We start from the raw sequence: 25,606 nt of genomic DNA on the forward strand, positions 1-25,606 counted from the left end.
TGAAGCAGGACACCAACAGCTGACACACATATGTCACATTTGCATTGCTTTGTTCTCCACCAAGATCCTCCAAGCGAGCCCAGGAGTTTGCAGATCAACAAGATCAACAAGGACTTTGTCATCCTCTCGTGGGAGCGTCCCAGCAGTGACGGCGGCAGTCCCATAACCGGCTACTGCATCGAGAAGAAGGAGAGGAACAGCTTGCTGTGGGTCAAGGCCAATGAGTCTTTGGTGAAGTCCACCCAGTACACCTGCACCGGCCTGATGGAGGGTCTGGAGTACACGTTCCGGGTGTCAGCCCTCAATTTGGCAGGCCAAGGCAAACCCTGCAAACAGACGGACTTCATCACTGCCCGAACGGCAGTCGGTACGGCACTTGTTGACCTTTTACCCCCGTTGATCCCGTTCCTGCATCACTGACTGCAGGCCCTCCTCTCCCTCTCAGATCCGCCAGGTAAACCAGAGCCCATGGATGTGACCAAGAGCTCTGTGTCGCTCATCTGGAGCAGGCCAAAGCACGATGGTGGCAGCAAGCTGATCGGCTACTTCGTGGAGTACACCAAGCTCCCAGAGGAGAAGTGGACGCGCTGTAATTCCAACTGCATGAGCATTCAGGCTGAGAGCTATGTGGTCGCAGGCCTGGAGGAAGGTCAGCGCTACCAGTTTAGAGTCATTGCCAAGACAGCGATCAACAGCAGTCTGCCCTCGGAGCTGTCCGACCCCATACCGGTCATTGCCGAGAACGGTAGGACGAAGCCCGCCGCCACAAACACCTGCACATTGCTCACTCGACGTTCTTCCATCTTTTGTTCAGTTCCGCCTCGCGTGGATCTCGGCGTCAACATGAAGAACCTCATTGTGGTTAAAGCTGGAGAGAACGTCTTCTTGGATGCGGAGGTGTTTGGAAAGCCGCTGCCTAAAGTCAGCTGGAAGAGAGATGGAGCGCCTCTGGTGTTGGCTGAAGGAATGAAGATGTCGCAGAGGAAACACATCCACCTGCTGGAGCTGTACTCTGTCACCAGGAAGGAGTCTGGAGACTACACCATCACAGCTGAGAACGTCAATGGAAGCAAGTACGCCACCATCAAGGTCAAGGTTCTCGGTACGTTTTGGTACTCCATGAATCTTTGGTCCTTTCTTTCTGGCAAGCTTTAAAACTGACTTGGCTGACATTTGCTGTAGACAAGCCTGGCCCCCCTGCTTCGGTCAAAACCACCAAAGTGTTTGCCGACCACGTCAAGCTGCGTTGGGAACCCCCAATTGCCGACGGAGGTTCAGAGATCACCAACTACATCATTGAGAAACGCGAAACCAGCCGAGCCAACTGGGCTCTGGTCAGCTCCAACATCCACGGCCACGTCACCGACTGCTCTGTGGAGAAACTCATCGAGGGACACGAGTACCAGTTTAGAGTCAGTGCTGAAAACCAGTATGGTGTGGGAGACGCCATCATGACCGACCCCGTAATGGTCAAGAACCCATACGGTACGCTCCATTGTTCCAAGGTCTTGCAGTCTGCACGACCACGTACAGGCAGCAGTCATTCAACTGCACTTTACTTTCCCAAACTGATCTATGGATTCGCCCTCAGATGTGCCAGGGCCATGCGAGCCCCCTGTCATAACCAACATCACCAAGGACTCCATGACGGTCAGCTGGAAGGCACCAGCCAATGACGGCAAAGCCACTATTCTCGGCTACATGGTGGAAAAACGAGAGGCCACCGAGTTGACCTGGGCCAAGGTCAACCGCCGCCCAGTCATTGATAGAACCATCAAAGCGGCACAACTCACAGAGGGCTCCGAGTACGAGTTCAGAGTTATTGCTATGAACAAGGCCGGCCTGGGCAAACCCAGCGACGCGTCCAACGCTGCGCTTGCAGTCGACCCAGTTTGTGAGTATCTGCTGGCTGCATGTTCGTCTCGGGGGGAACATTCTGGCAACCGTTGACTCTTTTTCAGATCCCCCCGGCCCACCTGCTTTCCCCAAAGTGGTAGACTCCACAAGGAGCTCCATCAGTCTCAGCTGGACAAAACCAGCATACGATGGCGGTTGTGAAATTATCGGCTACTTGGTGGAGTGTAAGTTGGCGACGGCCGAGGACTGGACCAAGTGCAATGTTCCAAAGAAACTTCAGGCCACCAGGTTCCTGGTAACTGGTCTGATGCAGGATAAAGAGTACCAGTTCAGGGTTTTAGCCGTCAACAAAATTGGATACAGTGATCCCAGCGAGGTACCTGGAAACCACGTGGCCAAAGACGTCCTTGGTATGAGTCTGGAAGTTCTAGATGTGTGCACCTCACCATGCACCTCAATGAGGAGCCAAGCATTGAGACTGACTTTTGACTGTCTCTCCTGCAGTTGCTCCTGAAGCTGAGCTGGATGCTGATCTCAGGAAAGCCCTGGTCCTCCGTGCCGGTGTCACCATGAGGCTCTATGTGCCCCTGAGAGGCCGCCCGGCACCCAAAGTCACTTGGACCAAGGTGGATGCGAACTTGAAGGAAAGACAGGGCCTGCTGATCAAAACCTCAGAGTGGGATACGCTGCTCATGATTGAAGACGTAAACCGATACGATGCCGGGAAATACCTTCTGTCACTTGAGAACAGCAGCGGTTCCAAGAGCTACACCGTCGTGGTCAAGGTCCTGGGTAAGACGGTGCATGTGTCGCGCGAGCACTCACTTGCGTTTGCAATGAAACCACACCTGCTCGATATTTTTAATGCTTTCGAAGGAAAACGCAGAAAAAGAAGGAGCTCACCACGCAGTCTCTGGCTCGTGGCTCCCCGAGCCATGCGTTCAGCGGTGCATTCGCTGACCACCCGAGAGTCCCAACCAAATGTTCCCGTAACACCCCAAACAAGTCAACACCAAAAATGACTAAAAATAATATATATGTATTATTTACAGTGACGATCGTGACCCTGTGACACATGACGGCTGGGGTCGAAGTGGCTTGCATGGCTGATCAAGGAGACAATGTTTGACTTGCTTGTGTGAGTCGGGTGACCGTGCATGTTGTTGCTTCCCCTCAGACTCACCTGGACCACCTGTGAACTTGATTGTCAAGGAAACCTCAAGAAACCACGCCTGCATCACCTGGGACGCGCCGCTCATTGATGGAGGAAGCCCTGTCAAGAGCTACATTGTGGAGAAGCGTCTGGCTGAAAGGAAAGCCTGGACATGTGTGTCCGCCGAGTGTCACAAGATTTCATACAGGATCCCTAACCTGGAAGCAGGACAAGCCTACTGCTTCAGGGTGCTGGCTGAGAATGCATACGGAATCGGAGAGGGCTGCGAGACCGCCGGCAGCGTCCGAGCTTCAGGTACTCCACACGCCCCCCCCCCGGGGAGACTCCAGCACACCAGTTGATCGCTCCTCCTTCACATTCCAGAGCAACCTGGCGCAGTGATGGACTTCAAGGCCAAGAAGACAACAAAGGACTCCATCGTTCTGGGCTGGAAAAAGCCCATCAGCGACGGAGGAAGCTTTGTTACTGGCTACATTCTGGAGCAGAGTGCAGGTGAAGAAAAGTGGGCTCTGATCGTGAAGGGCAAAAACACCAGCCATGTTGTCAGTGAGCTCTCAGAGGGCAAGGAGTACTTATTTAGGGTTAAGGCTGTCAACGAGAGCGGCGAGGGCCCCCCCACCGAGTTGGCCGCGGTGGCTCGAGATCAGTTCGGTGAGTGAGCACCGCTGTGTGGAGAAGGTCGGCCACCTTCGATCCTTGAACCTTTTCTGATTCTGCTCTGGACAGTGCTTCCGGACTGCAACCTGAGCAACATTCACGATGGCTGTTATGTGATGAAAGAGGGCAGCACAGCACGCATTAACATCCCCGTCATCGGCGTGCCATCCCCAACGGCCACCTGGAAGAAAGGTGACGTGGCTCTGGGAGACACCGGGAGAATGTGCGTGGAGTCGTCCCAGGGCACCACCACGCTTCTGATCCGGGACTGTCACAGAGGAGATGCGGACACTTACACCATCAACGTGAGAAACAGCTGCGGCTCCAAGGACTGCAAGTTCCAGTTGAAGGTTGTTGGAAAACCGGGCATCTGCACTGGCCCGATTAAGTTTGATGAAATCACTGCCGACGGCATCACCCTTGAGTGGGAGCCGCCCAAGGACGATGGCGGGGCAGAAGTGTCCAACTACATTGTGGAAAAAAGAAGGACGACGGACAACAAGTGGGCTACCGTTGCCTCTGCCATCCAGAAGACTAGCATGCGGGTGATCCGTCTCCATGATGGAGTGGAGTACATTTTCAGAGTGTTTGCCGAGAACAAGTACGGAGTAGGGGAGTGTCTGAGATCGGATCCCGTCATTGCACAACACCCATTCAGTAAGTCCCAGCTGCCAGCGCTTCTTCACGGGGGCCACGTCCCTGGCTCTGTCTTTGATTGAAACTTGATCCCTGCTCATTTCCAGACGCTCCCGAGGCTCCCGCTCCTCCAGAGATCGCAAGCATTCGTCACGAGTCTGCAATTCTCACCTGGGCTGATCCAAAGGAGACTGGCGGCTCCCCGATAACCGGTAAGCGAATGGAAGGAGTCCGCTGTTACGGGCGGGAACTGAGCTCTTGGTGGTTCTTCAAACAGGCTACCATGTGGAGTTCAAGGAGAGGAACAGTCTGATGTGGAAGCGAGCCAGTAAGACTCCCCTCAGAGTGAAGGAGTGCAGAGTCACCGGCTTAATCGAGGGACTGGAGTACGAGTTCAGAGTTATGGCTATGAACATGGCCGGCCTGGGTAAAGCCAGCAAATCCACCGAGGCTGTGGTTGCCCTTGATCCCATTGGTAAGTTCGCCACGGCACTTGAATCGACACGCTGGTGAGCTCGGCACACTGATGGACGTCCTCCTCCTCCTCAGACCCTCCTGGCAAGCCCGACGTGATCAATGTCACCAGGAACACGGTGACGCTCATGTGGACCGCGCCAAAATATGACGGTGGCTACAAGCTAACGGGCTACATGGTGGAGAAAATGGAATCTGGGGGCAAAACCTGGATGAAGGCCAACCACGTCAACGTTCAGGGCTGTGCCTTCACCGTCCCTGACCTGACTGAGGGATCTGAGTATCGGTTCAGAATCAGGGCCAAGAACTCTGCCGGAGCGATAAGTGTTCCCTCGGAGCCCACCGAGCTCCTGACTTGCAAGGATGAGTACGGTATGTTGCTCCTCTCCCACTTGAATGCCACTATATGGTGGATGTACAGCTGAAATGTTCGCTAACGTCAAACACCTGTTTGTTTGCGTAGAGCCGCCCTCCATCACCATTGACCCGGACATGAAGGATGGTGTGGCAGTCAGGGCAGGAGACACAATCATATTGACGGCCTCAAAGATCGTTGGCAAGCCACCACCGACGGCCGTTTGGTCCAAGGCCGGCAGAGAGTTCAAAACCTCTGACATTGTGACTGTCACAAGCACGCCCACCTCCTCCACCCTGGCCATCAAGTACGCCAGTCGAAAGAACACGGGAGAGTACACCATTACTGCCAGCAACCCTTTCGGTATTAAGGAAGAGCATGTGAAGGTCAAGGTACTGGATGTACCTGGACCACCAGGTGCCATCGAGGCCAGTAACATTTCAGCCGAAAAGTGTACCTTGACGTGGCTTCCGCCAGAAGAGGACGGCGGCTGTTCCATCAAGTCGTACATCCTGGAGAAAAGAGAAACCAGCCGCCTCCAGTGGACCAAGGTGGCTGAGAACATCGTGGACTGCAGATTTGTGGCCAGCAAACTGATCAAGGGCAACGAGTACATTTTCAGAGTGTCGGCTGTGAACCAGTATGGCAGTGGAGACTACAGTCAGTCTGGCTCAGTGAAAATGGTGGACAGTTACCGTGAGTAGTATTTTACTTTGGTGCCGTACCGTACCGCATGTGACGGTGCAGCTCGACAGGTTTCTGACTGTTTTATCTTCAGGTCCTCCTGGTCCGCCATCAGCACCGGAGATTGATAACATCAGCAGGAACGCAGTCACCATTTCCTGGAAAAGACCAGTTGATGATGGAGGCAGTGACATCAGGGGATATTGCGTAGAGAGAAAGGAGAGGAGAGGAATGAGATGGGTAAGAGCATCCAAGAGAACGGTGCCAGACCTGCGCTTCAAAGTGCAAGGTCTCGGAGAGGGGGTGGAGTACGAGTTCCGAGTCACGGCAGAGAACAAGGCCGGATTTGGGGAGCCCAGCGAGCCCTCACACGCTGTGATGACCAAGGACATTGTGTGTAAGTAAAGAAAAGACGGGCATGGCTGCGTCTGCATCCTGCGCTACATCACTGTCCTTCTGCTTTTCAGATCCACCAGGACCTCCGTCCAACCCCAGAATTACAGATACGACAAGGACGGCCGCCAGTTTTGCCTGGGGCCGACCCCACTATGACGGTGGGCTTGAAGTGGAAGGATATATCGTGGAGTACAAGAAGGAAGGACTCGACGATTGGGAAACGGAGACGGCGTACCCCATCAAACTGACTGAATACGTCATCGGCAATCTTCAGAAGGGAGGAAAATATGACTTCCGAGTTCGTGCGGTCAACTCTGAGGGCACCGGCGAACCGGCACAGGTGGAAAAGGTGACAGAGCTGGTGGACCAGGAGTCCGTCCCAGACTTTGAGCTGGATGCTGAACTCAGGAAAACACTAGTGGTTAGGTCCCGTGCATCCATCCGTTTGTTCATTCCCATCAGGGGTCGCCCTGTTCCTGACGTGACATGGAGCAAAGATGACACAAACTTGAAGACGCGCGCGCACATCGACACCACTGAGTCCTATACGCTGCTCATCATTCCGGACTGTACACGATATGACGCCGGCAAGTACCATCTCTGTCTGGAGAATGTGGCTGGAAAGAAGACTGGCTTTGTCAATGTTCGGGTCTTGGATACCCCGGGACCCCCGGTCAACCTCAAACCCAGAGAGATCACCCAAAATAGCATCACCTTACAGTGGGAGATCCCTATCATCGACGGCGGATCCAAGATCCACAATTATATAGTGGAGAAGAGAGAGGCTACGAAGAAGGCATACACCGTGATGAGCACCACGTGGCAGAAGTGCTCCTTCAAAATGTCGGACTTGGAAGAAGGGGCATACTATTACTTCCGCATCTCTGCCGAGAATGACCTCGGAGTAGGAGAACCCGCTGAAACACCTGAGCCAATCAGAGTGTCACAGGCGCCCTCCGCGCCAGAGAACCTCTTTATTACGGACGTTAGCGCGGACAGCGCAGATTTGGCGTGGACCAAGCCCCTGCACGACGGTGGCAGCCTAATTACGGGATATGTTATTGAGGCGCAACAGAAGGACACCAGCCAGTGGGTGCACGTGACCACGATCAAAGCATTGGACTACACCGTTCCAGATCTACTAGAGGGAGAGGAGTATACCTTCCGCATCATGGCAGTCAACGCGTCGGGCAGAAGTGATCCACGCGAGAGCAGACCAGCCGTCGTCAGGGAGCAAACATCGGCTCCATCGTTTGACCTGCGCGGGGTGTACCAGCGGACGGTCATTGCTAAGGCTGGAGATCGTGTTAAGGTCGAGATCCCAGTACTTGGAAAGCCCAGGCCTGCAGTTTCTTGGAAGAAGGGCGACGCTGTGCTTAAGGAGACACAGAGAATGAATGTCGAAACCACATCCACGTCAACCATCCTGAACATCAATGAGATCAAGAGAAGCGACGGAGGCCAATATTCAATGACTGGGAAGAACATGCTAGGCACGGTCACCGAGACAATTACAGTGTTGGTGCACGACATTCCAGGCCCTCCAACCGGTCCAGTCAAACTGGAAGAAGTTTCTTGTGACCATGTTCTCATGTCATGGGAGGCCCCAGAGAATGACGGAGGCGTGCCAATCAATAACTACATTGTTGAGATGCGAGAGACAACCGGTACTTCCTGGATAGAGCTGGCGGCGACAGTCATCCGAACCACCTTCAAAGCAGCTCGCCTCAACACCGGAACCGGATATCAGTTCCGAGTCAAGGCCCAAAACAGATACGGTATCGGACCCTCCCTCATCTCGGAACCGGTCGTAGCTGCCTATCCATTCGATGTGCCTGGGCAGCCAGGCGTGCCGGCGGTCACATCTTTCAACAAGGATTTCATGACCCTCAGCTGGAATGAGCCCTCATCTGACGGAGGCAGTCCGATTTTGGGATACCACGTGGAGAGAAAAGAGAGAAACAGCATTTTGTGGCAAAAGATCAGCAAAGCGCTGGTGGTTGGGAACATCTTCAAGTCAGTTGGTCTCGTCGATGGCATTGCCTATGAGCATCGGGTGATTGCTGAAAACATGGCTGGCCTCAGCAAGGCAAGCAAACCTTCTGAGGCCACGTACGCTCTCGACCCGGTCGATCCGCCAGGCAGACCAGTGGCGCTGAACATTACCAGACATGAAGTCACAGTCTCTTGGACCAGACCCGAGGGAGACGGTGGATTTTCCATCACCGGATACACGGTGGAAAGGAGAGAGATGCCCAGCGGACGATGGCTGAAGGCCAATTTCAACAACATCCTGGACACCGTCTACACCGTCAGTGGCCTCGTCGAAGATGCGACCTATGAATTCCGTGTGTTTGCCAGGAACTCGGCGGGGGCGGTCAGCGCAGCGTCCCAGCCCTCAGAGGCCATCACATGCAGAGATGATATTGAGGAGCCAAGACTTGATGTGGATGCAGCATACAGCAGCAATGTGGTGGTCATGGCCGGGGAGATCTTTAAGCTGGAGGCGAATGTGACGGGCAGGCCAATCCCATCTCTAGTATGGACAAAGGAAGGAAAAGAGCTGGAGGATACAGCCAAATTAGAGATAAAGACCACTGACTTCCACAGCGTCCTGACAAACAAGGACTCCCTGAGAAGAGACGGGGGAGCTTTCACTCTGACCGCCAGCAATCCAGGCGGCTTTGCTAAATTCACATTCAATGTCAAGGTTCTGGACCGACCAGGGCCGCCAGACTCTCTCACCATAAGCGACATCGCAGCCGAGAAGTGCGTTCTTAACTGGCTCCATCCGACGCATGATGGCGGTGCCAAGATTGAGTACTTCATCATCCAGCGACGGGAGACCAGCAGACTGGCATGGACTAACGTTGCCACAGACCTTCAGGCAAACAGGTTCAAGGTTACCAAGCTGCTTAAGGGCAATGAGTACATTTTCAGGGTCATGGCTGTGAACAAGTACGGTGTCGGTGAGCCTCTCGAGTCTGAACCTGTCATCTGTGCCAATCCTTACGTTGCAAGCGACCCTCCTGGGCAGCCTGAGGTCACCACCATTACCAAAGACTCCATGGTCGTTTGCTGGGAGCGACCGGAACACGATGGCGGAAGCAGGATCAACACTTATGTTGTTGAGCGGCGGGATAAGACTGGCCTGCGCTGGGTTAAATGCAACAAGAGGACTGTCACGGATTTGCGATTTAAGGTCTCAGGTCTCACTGCGGGCCATGAATATGAATATAGAATCCTTGCGGAGAACAATGCTGGACTAAGCCAGCCAAGTCAGTCTAGTCCCTTTTACAAGGCCATGGACACCATCTTCCAGCCCGGGCCTCCAGGGAATCCCAGAGTGCTCGACACAACCAAATCCTCTATTACCCTGGCATGGAACAAACCCGTCTATGACGGCGGCTCTGAGATCACTGGATATGTCGTTGAGACCTGCCTACCAGAGGAGGATGAGTGGACGATTCGCACACCAAAGAAAGGATGGACAGCCACCTCCTTCACCATCACCAACCTTAAGGAAAACCAAGAGTACAAAATAAACATCTGTGCCACGAACTGCGAGGGCGTTGGGGAGCCTGCGGCGGTGCCTGGGACACCAAAGTCAGAGGACAGGTTGCTGCCTCCAGAAATCGAGCTGGGAGCGGAGCTTCGGAAAGTGGTGTGCATCAGAGCATGCAGCACCCTAAGACTCTTTGTGCCGATCAAAGGCAGACCAGCACCTGAAGTTAAATGGTCCAGGGAGCACGGAGAATCGCTCGACAAGGCCAACATTGAAGTCACCCCGTCATTCACCACCCTGCAGGTGGACAATGTCGACAGATTTGATGGAGGTAAATACATGGTGAGCGTAGAGAACGCAACTGGAAGTAAGACAGCCTTTGTCAATGTCAGGGTGCTGGACACCCCAGGTGCCCCTCAGAACCTGGTCATCAAGGAAGTTACCAGGACGTCCGTTTCCCTCGTGTGGGATGCGCCACTGATTGACGGTGGATCCAGAGTCCGTAACTACGTGGTGGAAAAACGCGAATCCACTCGCAAGGCTTATTCAACCGTCTGTGCCAGCTGCCACAAGTCGAGCTGGAAAGTGGGAGACTTGGAGGAAGGCAAAATGTACTTCTTCAGGATTCTTGCCGAGAATGAGTTTGGCATTGGCCTGCCAGTGGAGACCTGTGAGCCCATCAAAGTTTCAGAGAAGCCTCTCCCGCCAGGAAAGGTCACCCTCCGAGAGGTGACCGGCACCAGCGTGACACTTGCGTGGGAAAAGCCCGAGCATGACGGGGGCAGTCGGATCACAGGCTACATCGTTGAGATGCAGGGCAAAGGCAGTGAGAAGTGGACTCAAGTTATGGTGGTGAAGACAAACGAGGCCGTGGTCACCGGTCTTACACAAGGAGAAGAATACATGTTCCGTATTTCTGCTACCAATGAAAAGGGTGTCAGTGACCCACGCCCTCTCAGTCTGCCTGTCATCGCCAAAGACCTGGTCGTCTCACCAACCTTCAAACTGGCCTTCAGCACATTTAGCGTACTTGCAGGAGATGACCTGAAGGTGGACATTCCATATGCGGCCTGTCCAAAAGCGGCCGTGACGTGGCTGAAAGACGGCGTGCTCCTCAAGGAGACTACACGAGTTAACACGGTCGTCAGTGACAAGAACCTTCTCTTGGTGATCAAGGAGGCTTGCAGAGATGACGTGGGAACGTATGCCGTCAAATTGAGCAACACGGCCGGCGAAGCATCTACAGACATTCATGTTGTTGTTCTTGACAAGCCGGGCCCTCCAACTGGGCCCATCAAACTGGATGAGGTCACTTCCGACAGCGTCACATTGACCTGGAACGCACCCGAATATGACGGCGGCTGTTCCATCAACAACTACATTGTTGAGAAGAGAGACACCTCAACGACAAACTGGCAGATTGTGTCGGCTACGGTTGCCCGGACAACGATCAAGGCGGCCCGCCTGAAGACTGGATGCGAGTATCAGTTCCGCATTGCAGCGGAAAACAGATACGGCAAATCGTCAGTCCTGATCTCCGAAAGTGTTGTTGCACAATATCCATTTGAGGTGCCTAGTGCCCCCCGATCTGTGGCTGTCCAATCGGCTACGAAGGAAACCATGCTCGTTGTGTGGGACAAACCCAGCACCGATGGCGGAAGCAAGATTCTTGGCTACCACGTCGAGCTCAAAGAGAGGAACAGTATACTGTGGGTGAAACAAAACAAGCAACTCATCCCCGAGACTAGATTCAAGGCCGCTGGACTCGAGGAAGGCATTGATTACGAGTTCAGAGTGTACGCAGAAAATATTGTCGGCGTCAGCAAAGCCAGCAAAGTGAGCGAAATGCAAGTAGCCAGGGATCCCTGCGACAGGCCAGGAAAACCAGAGGCCGTCATTGTGACCCGAAACCAAGTCACCCTGCGATGGACGAAGCCCGAGTACGACGCTGGCATCAAGATCACCGGCTACGTTGTGGAGAAGAAAGAAGGCGCCGGACGTTGGATGAAGGCCAGCTTCACCAACATAATTGACACGTCGTTTGCTGTCACGGGTCTGACGGAGAACCACGTTTACGAATTCCGCGTCATCGCCAGAAACGCAGCAGGTGTCTTCAGCCAGCCGTCCGACTCCACCGGTGCCATCACGGCAGCCGATGAAGTGGATCCCCCTAAAGTTGACCTGGAATCCAAGTACTCCCAGGCGGTGGTTGTCCATGCCGGCGAGACATTCAGGCTGGAGGCCTCCATTGATGGTAAACCGGTGCCGACGGTGCACTGGCTGAAGGACGGACAGGAGATTACTGAGGCTCCTCGCCTGGAGATCAAGAACACAGAGTTCAATGCCTCTCTGGTCGTCAAAGAAGCCATACGCGTGGATGGAGGACAGTACATTCTGCTCGTAAAGAATGTCGGAGGGGAGAAAACTGTTGCAATCAACGTGAAGGTTCTGGACAGACCCGGACCACCTGAGGGCCCAATTTCCATTTACGGTGTCACCAATGAGAAATGCTCAATTTCCTGGAAGCCTCCATCGCAAGACGGGGGAAGTGACGTTTCCCATTACATTATTGAACGCCGAGAGACGAGCAGGCTCGTGTGGACTGTCGTGGAAGCTAAAGTTCAGACTCTGAATGTGAAAATTACCAAACTACTACCTGGAAATGAATACATCTTCAGAGTGATTCCAGTAAACAAGTACGGGGTTGGCGAGCCTTTAGAATCTGAAGCCATGATTGCGAGAAATCCATTTGTTGCACCGAACCCCCCGACAGAGGTCGACGTTTCCACTATCACCAAAGACTCGATGGTGGTGACCTGGGAGCGACCAACGCATGATGGCGGCAGTGCAATCCAAGGCTATGTCGTGGAGAAGCGTGATAAGGACGGCGTGAGGTGGACCAGATGTAACAAGCGCACAGTGAGCGAGCTTCGCTTCAGAGTTACCGGCCTGATTGAGAACCACAGCTATGAATTCAGGGTTGCTGCAGAGAATGCCGCTGGGGTGGGAACACCCAGCCCCGCGACAGTTTACTACAAAGCTCTGGATCCTGTCTTCAAGCCTGGGCCGCCGAACAATCCAAAGGTGACGGACACATCTAGATCCACCGTGTCCCTGACGTGGGGTAGACCCATCTACGATGGCGGTTGCGAGATTCAGTCCTACATTGTTGAGGCGTGTAACGGAGCATCTGATGAGTGGTTCATGTGCACCCCTCCAACTGGAGTCGCCGGCACAAAGTTTACTGTCACCAAACTTTTGGAGAGACATGAGTATCAATTCAGAATTTGTGCAATCAACAAAGTTGGCGTGGGCGAGCACGCCGACGTCCCCGGGAAAGTGCTTATGGAGGAGAAGCTGGAGGCCCCGGATCTTGATCTGGATGCTGATATGAGAAAAATGATCAACATCAGAGCGGCCAGCACCCTGCGGCTGTTTGTCCCCGTGAGAGGCCGCCCAGCCCCGGAGGTGAAATGGGGCAAGGCCGATGGCGAGATCAAGGAGACCGCACAAATCGACAACACCAGCACTTATGCCTCACTTGTCATTGAAAATGTTGACCGGTTTGATAGTGGCAAGTACACTGTAACGGCAGAGAACGCCAGCGGAGTGAAGTCTGTCTTCATCAGCGTCAGAGTCCTGGACTCACCCAGCCCTCCAAATAACTTTGTGGTGAAGGAGATCACAAAAAGTTCTGTCACCCTGACATGGGAGCCCCCACTGTTAGATGGTGGCTCGAAGATTAAGCACTACATTGTGGAGAAACGGGAGAGCACCAGGAAAGTGTACTCTCCAATCACGACCTGCAACAAGATGTCGTGGAAAGTGGAGCCTCTTCCGGAGGGTGGAATTTTCTTCTTCAGAGTTTTGGCTGAGAATGAGTACGGCGTCGGACTGCCCGCTAAAACTATTGAGCCTGTGAAAGTATCTGAGAAACCTCAACCGCCTGGGAAAGTCAGTGTTGTCGACGTCACGCACAGCACTGTCACACTGAGCTGGGAAAAGCCGGAGCATGACGGCGGGAGCAGAATCAGTTACTACGACGTTGAAATGGCCCCCAAAGACAGCGAGGTCTGGTCAGTTTGTGCAAGCGGAAAGTCCTTGGAGACAGTGGTAAGCAACTTACTGAAAGGGGAAGAATACCAGTTCAGAGTTGTGGCTGTCAATGACAAGGGAAGAAGCGACCCCAGACACCTGGCTCATGCCGTGGTCGCAAAGGATCTTGTGATTGAACCCGCTGTCCGGCCTAAAGTTAGCTCATACAGCGTCCAAGTGGGTTACGACTTGAAGATAGAAGTGCCTGTCGCAGGTCACCCGAAGCCAACCATCACATGGACTAAAGATGGAGCCCCTCTCAAACAGACGACCAGAGTCAATGTGACAGATTCCGCACATCACACCATGCTCTCCATCAAGGATGCCACCCGAGAGGATGGAGGCATGTACAGCATCAACGTTTCTAATTCTTTGGGGTCGAAGGACGCCACCATTGACGTCGTCACCCTTGACAAGCCAGGCCCACCTACAGGCCCCGTCAAGTTGGAGGACATCAGTGCAGAGAGCATCACTCTGACCTGGGAGCCGCCGTCCTATACCGGTGGATGTCCCATCTCCAACTACGTGGTGGAAAAGCGAGACACGACCACAACCAACTGGATGGTTGTTTCGGCCACTGTGGCCAGAACCACGCTAAAGGTGTCCAATTTGAAGACGGGCGCAGAATACCAGTTCCGAATTTATGCGGAAAATAGATATGGAAAGAGCTATGCGATCGATTCGGAGCCTGTGCTTGCGCAGTATCCCTTCCAGGAGCCAGGATCCCCTGGCACTCCATCCGTGTCCTCATACACCAAAGACTACATGGTGGTTGAGTGGCATAAACCGCCGTCAGATGGAGGCAGTAGCATCCTGGGCTATCACGTGGAGCGAAAAGAGAAGAACAGTATCCTGTGGACAAAGATCAACAAGTCTCTGGTTCAAGACTGCCGTTTTAAGTCTACTCCTCTGGAGGAAGGAATTGAGTATGAATACCGAGTCTATGCTGAGAATATTGTCGGCATCGGAAAATGCAGCAAAGTGTCAGAGGTTTATGTAGCTCGCGACCCCTGTGATCCGCCCGGATGTCCCGAGGCCGTGATCGTTACTAGACACTCGGTGCTGCTGCGGTGGACCCCACCAGAGTATGACGGCGGGAGCATCGTCACCGGCTACGTGGTGGAGAAGCGAGACCTCCCGGAAGGCAAGTGGATGAAGGCCAGTTTTGCGAACGTCATTGAACGTGAATTCACAGTCACGGGGCTGGTAGAAGACAACAAGTACGACTTCAGAGTCATTGCGAGGAATGCCGCCGGAGCTGTCAGCAAGCCCTCACAGAGCACCGGCTCCATCACGGCGAAGGACGAGGTTGACCCGCCCAAATGTGAAACCGACGCCAAGTATAACCAGACTCTGGTCATCAATGCGGGAGAGACCTTCACTCTGGAGGCCAACGTTGAAGGGAAACCAATTCCCACGGCGCAGTGGTTTAAGGGAGACGTTGAAGTGGAAAACTCGGCAAGGGCCGAAATTAAAAACACGGACTTTAGGGCCTTGCTGATTGTGAAGGATGCTATCAGAGTGGATGGAGGCCAGTACACGTTGCTTCTCACAAACGTCGCTGGAACCAAGACCGTGCCATTTAGCGTGAAGGTCTTGGACAGACCAGGCCCACCAGAAGGACCTCTCACTGTCAGCAATGTCACCGAGGAGAAATGCTCCTTGTCTTGGCTCCCGCCACGACACGATGGAGGCGGTAGCATCTCTCACTATATCATTCAGAAGAGAGAGACAAGCCGCCTGGCCTGGACTGTGGTCTCTGCCGACTGCGGAGCCACAATGTTCAAGGTGACAAAACTCCTCAAAGGAAATGAATACATCTTCAGAGTGATGGGTGTCAACAAATATGGGGAAGGTGAGCCACTCGAGTCGGCGCCAGTCATCATGAGGAACCCGTTCCTTCCCCCAAGTTCACCTCGAGAACTCGAAATGACCAACATTACCAGGGACTCCATGACAGTGTGCTGGAATCGCCCCGAGACCAACGGAGGAAGTGAGATAGTCGGCTACATCGTGGAGAAAAGAGACAGAGCTGGCATCAGGTGGACCAAGTGCAACAAACGCCGGGTGACTGACCTACGCTTCAGGGTGACCGGGCTCACTGAGGACCATGAGTACGAGTTTAGGGTCTCTGCTGAGAACGCTGCTGGAGTTGGTCAGCCCAGCCCAGCGACTCCCTACCTGAAAGCCTGTGACCCCACCTTTGAACCAGGATGTCCCACCAACATTCACATTCTTGACACAACCAAAGACACTGTGTCGCTTGCCTGGCACAGGCCAATCTATGATGGTGGTTGTGATATTCAGGGATACGCTGTGGAAATAACCAAAGCAGATGAAGAGGAATGGTCGATCTGCACGCCGCCATCGGGGGTGAATGCTTCCAAGTACACAGTCACAAAGTTGGTTGAGCATCAAGAATACAGAGTACGAGTCTGTGCCATCAATAAGCTCGGGGTTGGCGAACCGTCTGAGCTCCAGGGGGTTATAAAACCTGTCGATAAGATCGAAGCTCCCGAGATGACTCTTGATTCGGAACTTAGGAAGGGCGTCGTCGTCTGGGCGGGAGGCTCGATGAGAATCTCGATACCATTCAAAGGACGCCCTGCCCCTGAGATTAGCTGGGCCAAAGAAGACGGCGTGCTGCCAAGCAAAGTTCAGATTGAAAAAGGCGAAGATTACACACAACTGTCTGTCGACATTTGTGACCGATATGACGCCGGAAAATACATACTCACCTTGGAAAACAGTGCTGGCACCAAATCTGCCTTTGTGTCGGTCAAGGTCCTCGACACCCCAGGAGCCCCTCTCAACCTGACTGTGAAGGACATTAAAAGAGAAAGTGTGACATTGACATGGGAGCCTCCTCTGATTGACGGTGGCGCAAGAATCAAGAACTATCTGGTGGAGAAGCGTGAGTCCAACAGGAAGGTGTACACCAACGTCGACAACAAGTGCACTAAAACCAGCTATCGCATTATGGGCCTGACAGAAGGACTGGTCTACTACTTCAGAGTCTTAGCCGAGAATGAGTTTGGTGTGGGTCTGCCCGCTGAGACGGAGGACTCTGTTAAGACGTCTGAGCCTCCTCTGTCTGTGGGCAAGATCACCTTAACAGAAGTGACGAAAACCTCGGCGTCACTGTGCTGGGAAAAACCGGTTCACGATGGAGGAAGTCGAATTTTGGGCTATCACCTTGAGATGCAGCCGGTCGGCTCAGAGGAGTGGGTGATTGCAGCGACGTCCAAAACCTGCGAGGGCACTGTCACGGGGCTTAGCGCTGGACACGAGTATCTGTTCAGAATATCGGCATTCAATGACAAGGGGAAGAGTGACCCCAGGCCACTGGCTGCGCCAGTCATCGCAAAAGATGTGACAATCGCACCGGGGTTCAAGATGACCTTCAACACCTACAGTCTGCAGAATGGCGAAGATCTAAAGATCGAAATTCCAGTCCTCGGACGCCCTGTTCCAAAAGTGGAGTGGAAAAAGGAGGGACAGGCTCTGAAAGAAACCACAAGGCTAAATGTTTGCAGCACTCCATCGTCCACAAAGCTCAGCATCAAGGATGCAAATAAAGAGGACTCGGGTAAATACACAGTCACCGCCACCAGCGCCGTTGGGACAGCCACGGAGGAGGTCACGGTCATAATACTAGATAAGCCAGGGCCTCCTACTGGCCCGGTGAAGATCGATGAAGTGAGCTCCAACTATGTCACCCTGTCCTGGGAGCCTCCAGAGTACACGGGAGGATGTCAGATCAACAACTATATTGTGGAGAAAAGAGACACCACAACAACCTCGTGGCAGATAGTCTCCGCTACGATTGCCAGGTCCACCATTAAAGTCAGCAACCTGAAGACGGGAGTGGAATACCAGTTCAGAGTGTCTGCCGAGAATAGGTACGGCAAGAGCTCGGCTATCATCTCGCCCAGTGTCGTGGCTCAGTATCCATTCACTCAGCCTGCAGCGCCGGGTACGCCAACCATTTCTGCAGCCACCAAAGACAGCATGGTTGTCGAATGGAAACCACCAACCAACAATGGCGGCAGCCCGGTCTTGGGCTATCACCTCGAACGGAAAGAAAAGAATAGTCTCTTGTGGACGAAACTCAACAAGCTGTTGATCCCAGACGCACGTTTCAAGACCACTGAGTTGGAGGAGGGTATTGAGTATGAATTCAGAGTGTGTGCTGAAAACGTTGCTGGACTCAGCCCAGTCAGCAAGGTTTCTGAGAGCACGGTTGCAAGGGATCCCTGTGACCCACCTGGCACCCCTGAGGCCATCGAAATAACCCGGAATCATGTTACACTGCAGTGGACCAAGCCACAATATGACGGAGGCAGCGCCATCACGGGATATGTGATCGAGAGAAAGAAACACCCAGACAACCGTTGGATGAAGGCCAGTTTCACCAACATAATTGAGACTCAATTCACCATCACCGGACTGACAGAGGACTGCAGCTATGAGTTCCGAGTCATCGCAAGGAATTCTGCTGGCATCTTCAGCGCCCCGTCCCAGAGCACCGGGGAAATCACAGCCAAAGATGAGGTCGAAGCGCCAGCAGCTGTTATGGATCCGAAGTTCAAAGATCTCACAGTTGTTCACGCTGGGGAAACGTTTGTGATCGATGCCGACTATTCAGGCAAACCCCTACCAGAAGTGTCCTGGTTGAAGGACGGAAAGGAGGTTGATAAAACGACACCGAGAATGGAAATCAAGACCACGCTCACCCGTACCATCCTGACAGTGAAGGACTGCATCCGACTTGATGGAGGCCACTTTGTGCTCAAGCTTGTCAACGTCGGCGGAGTCAAGATGATCCCGGTCAATGTTAAAGTTCTGGATAGACCCGGTCCCCCAGATGGGCCCCTTGAAGTGAAAGGTGTTACAGCTGAAAAGTGCTATCTCCACTGGAGCCATCCTTCTCATGATGGCGGAGCAAGCATCTCACACTACATCATTGAAAAACGTGAGACCAGTCGTCTGTCATGGACCATGGTGGAGCCCAAAATCCAGGCCATCAGCTATAAAGTCACAAAACTTCTGCCAGGAAACGAGTACATCTTCCGAGTGACGGCAGTGAACAAGTATGGTGTCGGGGAGCCACTTGAATCGGACCCCGTCGTTGCTCGTAATCCTTTCACCACGCCCAGTGCCCCATCCGCTTTAGAGGCCGGAGCCATAACCCGGGACTCAATTGTGCTGACTTGGGAAAGACCGGAGCATAACGGAGGTGCCGAGATTGAGGGTTACGTACTTGAAAAACGGGACAAGGATGGCATTCGATGGAGCAAGTGCAACAAGAAGAGGCTAAACGACTTGCGTTTCAGGTGTACCGGTCTCACCGAGGGCCACTCTTATGAGTTCCGCGTCTCTGCCGAAAATGCAGCGGGTGTCGGAAAACCGAGCGCACCCACCCAATACATCAAGGCATGCGATGCCACTTACCCTCCGGGGCCTCCAAACAATCCTAAAGTCACCGACCATTCCAGTACCACAGCATCCCTTTCTTGGTCCAGGCCCATATATGATGGCGGCGCTCCCCTCACTGGCTACATAGTGGAAATGAAGGAAGCAACAGATGATGAATGGGTCACGTGTACTCCAGCCACTGGTGTTCAAGAAACTCACTACACAGCGAAGAAACTAAAGGAGAATGCAGAATACAACTTCCGCGTCTGTGCTGTCAACTGTGAGGGAGTGGGTGAACACGTCGACCTCCCTGGGTCCGTTGTGGCAGCAGAGAAGCTGGAGGCGCCTGAAATCGAACTGGACGCTGATTTGAGAAAGATGGTCAACGTGCGAGCCACTGCCACCCTTCGCCTGTTTGTCACCATCAAGGGGAAGCCCGAACCGGAGGTCAGGTGGACGAAGGCCGACGGAAATCTGAACGAGCGGGCCCAGATTGATGTGACAGCCTCATACACCATGCTGGTGATTGAGAACGTAGACCGATTTGACACCGGTAAATACGTCCTCACCCTGGACAATCTCAGTGGATCCAAGTCAGCGTTCATCAATGTCCGAGTTCTTGACTCCCCAAGCGCCCCAACGAACCTGCAGGTCAAAGATGTCAAGAGAAATTCAGTCTCTCTCTCCTGGGAGCCTCCTCTTATTGACGGCGGCGCCAAGATATCCCACTACATTGTGGAGAAGAGGGAGCAGAAGAGGATGGCATTCACCAGTGTTTGCAGCAACTGTGTGCGGAACTCCTTCATTATCTCCGATTTGCAGGAGGGAGGGCGCTACTACTTCCGTGTGCTGGCTGTCAATGAGCTGGGCGTGGGCCTGCCAGCCTCCACAGATCAGGTCAAGGTGTCAGAGCCTCCGCTGCCTCCCGGCAAGGTCGTGTTGGTTGATGTGACCCGTCACACCGTCACCCTGTCCTGGGAGAAACCGGATCACGATGGCGGCAGCAAGATAACAAATTACATCGTGGAAATGCAGCCAAAGGGTGACGACAAGTGGACTGTGTGCAGCGAAGCCAAAGCCTTAGAGGCGACAATTCATGGACTTACAAGCGGAGAGGAGTACTCCTTCAGGGTGATCGCTGTGAACGATAAGGGCAGCAGCGATGCCAAGCCTCTGGCCACCTCTGTGGTGGTGAAGGACATCACGATGGAGCCAGCCATCAACCTGCTGTTCAACACGTACAGCGTGAAGGCTGGAGAGGACCTTAAGATTGATGTGCCATTCCGAGGACGACCTCAACCGGACGTGGCATGGAAGAAGGACGGTCATGCGCTGAAGCAGACGACCAGGGTCAACGTTCTCACCTCCCGAACGTCCTCAAAGATCGTCATAAAGGACTCAACAAAGGAGGATGTGGGGAAATATGAAATGACCCTGACTAACTCAGTGGGGACCAAGGCGGCCGAAATAGCTGTGATCATCCTGGACAAGCCCGGACCACCCAGCAACATCAGGGTGGACGAAGTCAGCGCCGACTTCATCTGTCTGTCTTGGGACCCTCCAACTTATGACGGCGGATGCCAGATCAACAACTATGTTGTGGAAAAGAGAGACACGACGACAACTAACTGGCAGATTGTGTCCGCCACAGTCGCCAGGTCATCGATTAAGGTGTCTCGTCTCAGTCAGGGAACGGAGTACCAGTTCCGTATCGCAGCCGAGAATCGTTATGGAAAGAGTCCTTCCGTTGACTCGTCGCCCATCCTAGCTCAGTATCCCTTTGAGCCTCCGGGTCCGCCGACCAACCTCCACGTGTCTCATGCGACAAAGTCGGGAATGCTTGTGGTGTGGGGCCGACCAGCTAGCGACGGTGGAAGTCCAGTTATCGGATACCATGTTGAATGTAAAGACCAGAGCAGCATCCTTTGGACCAAGGTCAACAGAGGGCTTCTCGCAGAGAACCAGTTTAAGATGACTGGGCTGGAAGAAGGCCTACTGTACCAGTTCAGGGTTCATGCTGAGAACATTGCTGGAATTGGACCCTGCACGAAGGCCAGCGAGCCTGTTTCAGCCAGGGATCCATGTGAATCTCCACGTAACCTGCGTGTGACAAATATCACAAGAACCTCAGTGTCCCTCTTCTGGGACAAGCCAGAGTATGACGGCGGAGTCAAAATTACCGGCTACATAGTTGAGCGCCGAGAGCTGCCCGATGGCCGCTGGCTTAAGTGCAACTTCACCAACCTACAAGAAACTGCTTTCGAGGTCACTGGTCTCACAGAGGACGTCCAGTACGACTTCCACGTCATAGCTAAAAATTCTGCCGAGATGTTGAGCGCAGCCTCACAGAACACCGGGGCTGTCACAGTCAAGGATGATGTGGAGCCACCCACCATTATCTTGGAGGATAAGTTCAGACAACTGGTGGTGGTGAAAGCTGGGGAGATCATCAGAATCGACGCTGAGATCACAGGCCGCCCGCTGCCTGTGGTGTCCTGGTCAAAGGACGGCAGGGAGATTGATGCCAAGGCCCGGTGTGAAGTCTCCTCCACAAACTTTGCCACCATGCTGATTGTCAGAGATGTTATCCGCAGGGATTCTGGCCAGTACGTGCTGACCCTGCACAACGTGGCTGGAACCAGAGCAGTGGCAATAAACTGCAAGGTTTTAGACAGACCTGGCCCTGCATCCGGACCGTTGGCGGTGTCTGGCCTGACTGCAGAAAAATGCACACTTACCTGGGGACCCCCTCGAGAAAATGGCGGTGCCGAAATCATGCACTACATTGTGGAGAAACGAGAGACCAGCCGTCTTGCCTGGACTCTTGTCCATGGAGACATGAAGGCCACCACCTGTAAAGTAACAAAGCTGCTGAAAGGCAACGAGTATATCTTCAGAGTTCGCGGAGTCAACAAGTACGGCGACGGTGAGCCCCTGGAGAGTGATGCAACGAAGGCCGTGGATCCATTCACTGTCCCCTCGGCCCCCGCCAATGTCCAAGTCACCGCCGTCACTAGCGAGGCGATGACTATTTGTTGGGAAAGACCGGTTTCTGATGGAGGCAGCAGCATTGCCGGCTACGTCATCGAGAGGCGAGAAAAGACCGGCCTGCGCTGGTGCCGCGTCAACAAGAAACCTGTCTACGATTTAAGAGTCAAAGCTTCACACCTTCGTGAGGGCTGTGAGTACGAATACAGAGTCTTTGCCGAAAATGCTGCTGGACTTAGCGCTCCCAGTGTCCCGTGCCCGTTGACCAGAGCTGAGGATCCACAGTTTCTCCCCTCACCACCTGCTAAGCCTAAAATCGTTGACTCCACCAAGACCACTGTCACTCTGTCCTGGAGCAAGCCACTGTTCGACGGTGGGGCGCCCGTGACCGGTTACAGAGTGGAGTACAGGAAAGCCTGGGACGATGAGTGGACTGTTGGAGTGCAGAACACGAAAAACACAGAATTCACCGTGGTGGGACTGAGTCCTGGAGCTGAGTATGTGTTTGCCGTCAGGTCCATCAACAAGATTGGAGCAAGTGAGCCAAGCCCTGAGTCAGACAGACAGGTTGCCAAAGAGCGAGAGGAGGAGCCAGTCTTCGACATAAGCAATGAGATGAGAAAGACGCTTGTTGTCCGGGACGGCAGCTCATTTACGATGACTGTGCCATTTAGAGGCAAACCCATCCCCAACGTGACCTGGGCAAAGCCAGATGTTGACCTCAGGGTCCGCGCTGTCATCGATACCACAGACACGTTTTCGTCCATCACGCTGGAAAAAGCCACTCGGGACGACTCGGGCAAATACACCGTCACGTTGTCCAGTGTGGCTGGAACTGCATCGTTGACACTCAATGTCAGAGTCTTGGATTCACCTGGACCTCCTTCCCGTGTTGAGGTGAAAGAGGTCACAAAGACATCTGCCACTGTGACTTGGGACACACCAGAGAATGAGGGTGGTGGACCAGTGAAGAACTACCTGGTAGACATCCGCGAAGCCAGCAAGAAGGGCTGGACGAGACTCACTGACACATGCCACCGGCTGACTTACAAGGTGTCGGACCTTCAAGAGGGAGAAGTCTACTATTTCCGGGTTGTGGGTGAGAATGAGTACGGCGTGGGTATCCCTGCTGAGACCAAGGAGGGAACTAAGATCACAGGTATTCAAATCATTGAGTGAAACTTGTGTGTCTCTCTGTCGCGACGTTAACAACCGTTTGTCTGATGTTCTTCCAGAAAAGCCAACCCCACCGTCGAAGTTCGCCGTCACTGAAGTCACCAAGGACAGCGTGTCGCTTGCCTGGGCCAAGCCAGAACAAGATGGAGGCAGCAGGATAACGGGCTACCTCGTGGAAGCAGTAGAAAAGGGCCAGGAGAAGTGGGTGAAGTGTGGCGTAACCAAGTCACTTCACCTCAGCGTCTCAGGTCTCAGAGAGAATGCCGAGTACTTATTCCGAGTGAGAGCAGAGAACCATGCGGGATACAGCGAGGTGAAGGAACTGCTTCACCCAGTGATGGTGAAAGACCAGCTCGGTTAGTGGCGCTTCCCTGTTTGCATTATGAAAAATGTTTACATCGCTCACACAAACGTTCTGTCGCAGAATCGCCTGAGATCGACATGAAGGACTTCCCCCACAACACAGTCTATGTAAGAGCTGGCTCCACCCTCAAGTGTGAGGTCCCACTGACGGGCCGGCCGTTACCCAAAGTTTCCCTGGCCAAGGACAACGTGCTGCTCAAGTCCACCATGAGATTTAACTCTGAAGTCACTGTTGACAGCATCAGAATCACGCTGCGTGAGAGCATCGCTGGAGACTCGGGCCGCTACGACATCACGGCTTCCAATTCTAGTGGAACCACCAAATCCTTCGTCAACATCGTGGTGCTGGACAGGCCCAGTGCCCCCCAGGGACCCGTGGAATTATACGATGTGACAGAGGACAGTGTCAGTCTGAAGTGGCTTCCGCCGGCATATGATGGTGGCAGTCCTATCACCAACTACATCATCCAAAAGAGGGAAACCACCACAGCCAACTGGGTCGACGTCTCGTCGGCCGTGGCACGGTGCACTATGAAGATCATGAAGCTGACGACAGGCCTGGAATACCAGTTCAGAATCCGAGCTGAAAACAGATATGGCGTCAGCGAACACATCGACTCTCCGGCCGCATCCGTCAGCCTCCCGTACAGTGAGTCCCTGTGCCATTTTTGTTGACTGCCAAATTCATTTGCCTGCCACTGCTGGATCACTGCCTGCCTCTCTTATCTCAACAGCCATTCCTGAGGCTCCATCAACGCCAGAGGTCACCGCCGTGACTAGAGAGACCATCACTGTCGCCTGGAAAGAGCCAAAGGCAGATGGAGGCAGCCACGTTTTCGGCTACCACCTGCAGATGAAAGACAAGAACAGCATTCTCTGGCAGAGGGTTAACAAAATGGTGATCCGCGCCACCCACTTCAAGGTCACGAATATCAACGCTGGACTCATCTACGAGTTTAAGGTGGCCGCGGAGAACGCTGCTGGCATCAGTGCGTTCAGCAAAGTTTCTGATGCCGTGTTGGCCATCGACGCCTGTGGTGAGTACAGGCAAAAAAGCTCCTGACACTCGACCAATGTTTGAGACTCAGCCGCATGTGTGTTTTGTCCCTCTGCAGAGCCTCCAAACAACCTTCGTGTCACTGACATTACCAAGAACTCCATCAGCCTGGCCTGGCAGAAGCCAAACTACGATGGCGGCTCTCCCATCACGGGCTACATCATTGAGAAGAAAGAGGCCGGCGGTACGAGGTGGTCCAAGACCAACCTCACCAACGTCACAGACACCCGCTACGCTGTCAGCGGTCTGACACAAGACGAGACCTATGAGTTCAGGGTCCTGGCTAAGAATGCCGTCGGCTCCGTGAGCAATCCTTCCATGACCGCTGGACCTGCCACATGTGTCGACACCTACGGTACCTGAGCTCAGTGTGGCACTGCTGCTGAAGATGTGCTTGTTTTTCCTAAATACGACCCGGTTTTTGTGTTGTCCAGGCGCCCCAGAAATCGAGATCCCTCAGGAGTACCTCAGCGAAATCAGGCACAGGGCTGGGTCTAACGTGGAACTCAAGTTCAACATTGTTGCCAAGCCAGCTCCCACGATTGAGTGGCTGAAGGAGGGGAGAGAGCTGAAGCCAAGCGCCCAGCTTTCCTTCAGACACACCCATGACTCAACAACCCTGTTTCTCAGGGAAACCACACGGCTAAATTCAGGAACTTATGAGGTCAGAGTGAAGAACTCCTTGGGAACGAGCTGCGCCGTTGTCAGACTGCTCATTCAAGGTAACAAACTCTTGAAGTTATAGCGGTCAAACTGTGGTTCCTACAAAAT

General features: G+C 53.6%; 1 protein-coding gene across 13 annotated transcripts in view; it reads left to right on the forward strand.

Moving 5' to 3' along the window:
* The window catches only part of ttn.2 (titin, tandem duplicate 2), a 150,120-nt gene that overhangs the window by 102,683 nt on the left and 21,831 nt on the right, over positions 1-25,606 (forward strand). For all 13 annotated transcript variants that reach the window (XM_053876224.1, XM_053876223.1, XM_053876225.1 and 10 more), the window contains 21 exons: positions 65-367; positions 446-745; positions 815-1,102; positions 1,183-1,485; positions 1,592-1,894; positions 1,962-2,267; positions 2,362-2,649; positions 3,035-3,325; positions 3,395-3,682; positions 3,758-4,345; positions 4,432-4,536; positions 4,602-4,799; positions 4,874-5,170; positions 5,262-5,849; positions 5,932-6,234; positions 6,305-23,398; positions 23,475-23,771; positions 23,840-24,427; positions 24,513-24,815; positions 24,894-25,190; positions 25,270-25,557. In XM_053876224.1, the coding sequence (XP_053732199.1) occupies positions 65-367; positions 446-745; positions 815-1,102; positions 1,183-1,485; positions 1,592-1,894; positions 1,962-2,267; positions 2,362-2,649; positions 3,035-3,325; positions 3,395-3,682; positions 3,758-4,345; positions 4,432-4,536; positions 4,602-4,799; positions 4,874-5,170; positions 5,262-5,849; positions 5,932-6,234; positions 6,305-23,398; positions 23,475-23,771; positions 23,840-24,427; positions 24,513-24,815; positions 24,894-25,190; positions 25,270-25,557 (23,616 nt within the window). The remainder of the gene's footprint in view (positions 1-64; positions 368-445; positions 746-814; positions 1,103-1,182; positions 1,486-1,591; positions 1,895-1,961; positions 2,268-2,361; positions 2,650-3,034; positions 3,326-3,394; positions 3,683-3,757; positions 4,346-4,431; positions 4,537-4,601; positions 4,800-4,873; positions 5,171-5,261; positions 5,850-5,931; positions 6,235-6,304; positions 23,399-23,474; positions 23,772-23,839; positions 24,428-24,512; positions 24,816-24,893; positions 25,191-25,269; positions 25,558-25,606) is intronic.

The sequence above is a fragment of the Synchiropus splendidus genome, chromosome 10 (genome assembly GCF_027744825.2).
Source record: "Synchiropus splendidus isolate RoL2022-P1 chromosome 10, RoL_Sspl_1.0, whole genome shotgun sequence".
NCBI lineage: Eukaryota > Metazoa > Chordata > Actinopteri > Syngnathiformes > Callionymidae > Synchiropus > Synchiropus splendidus.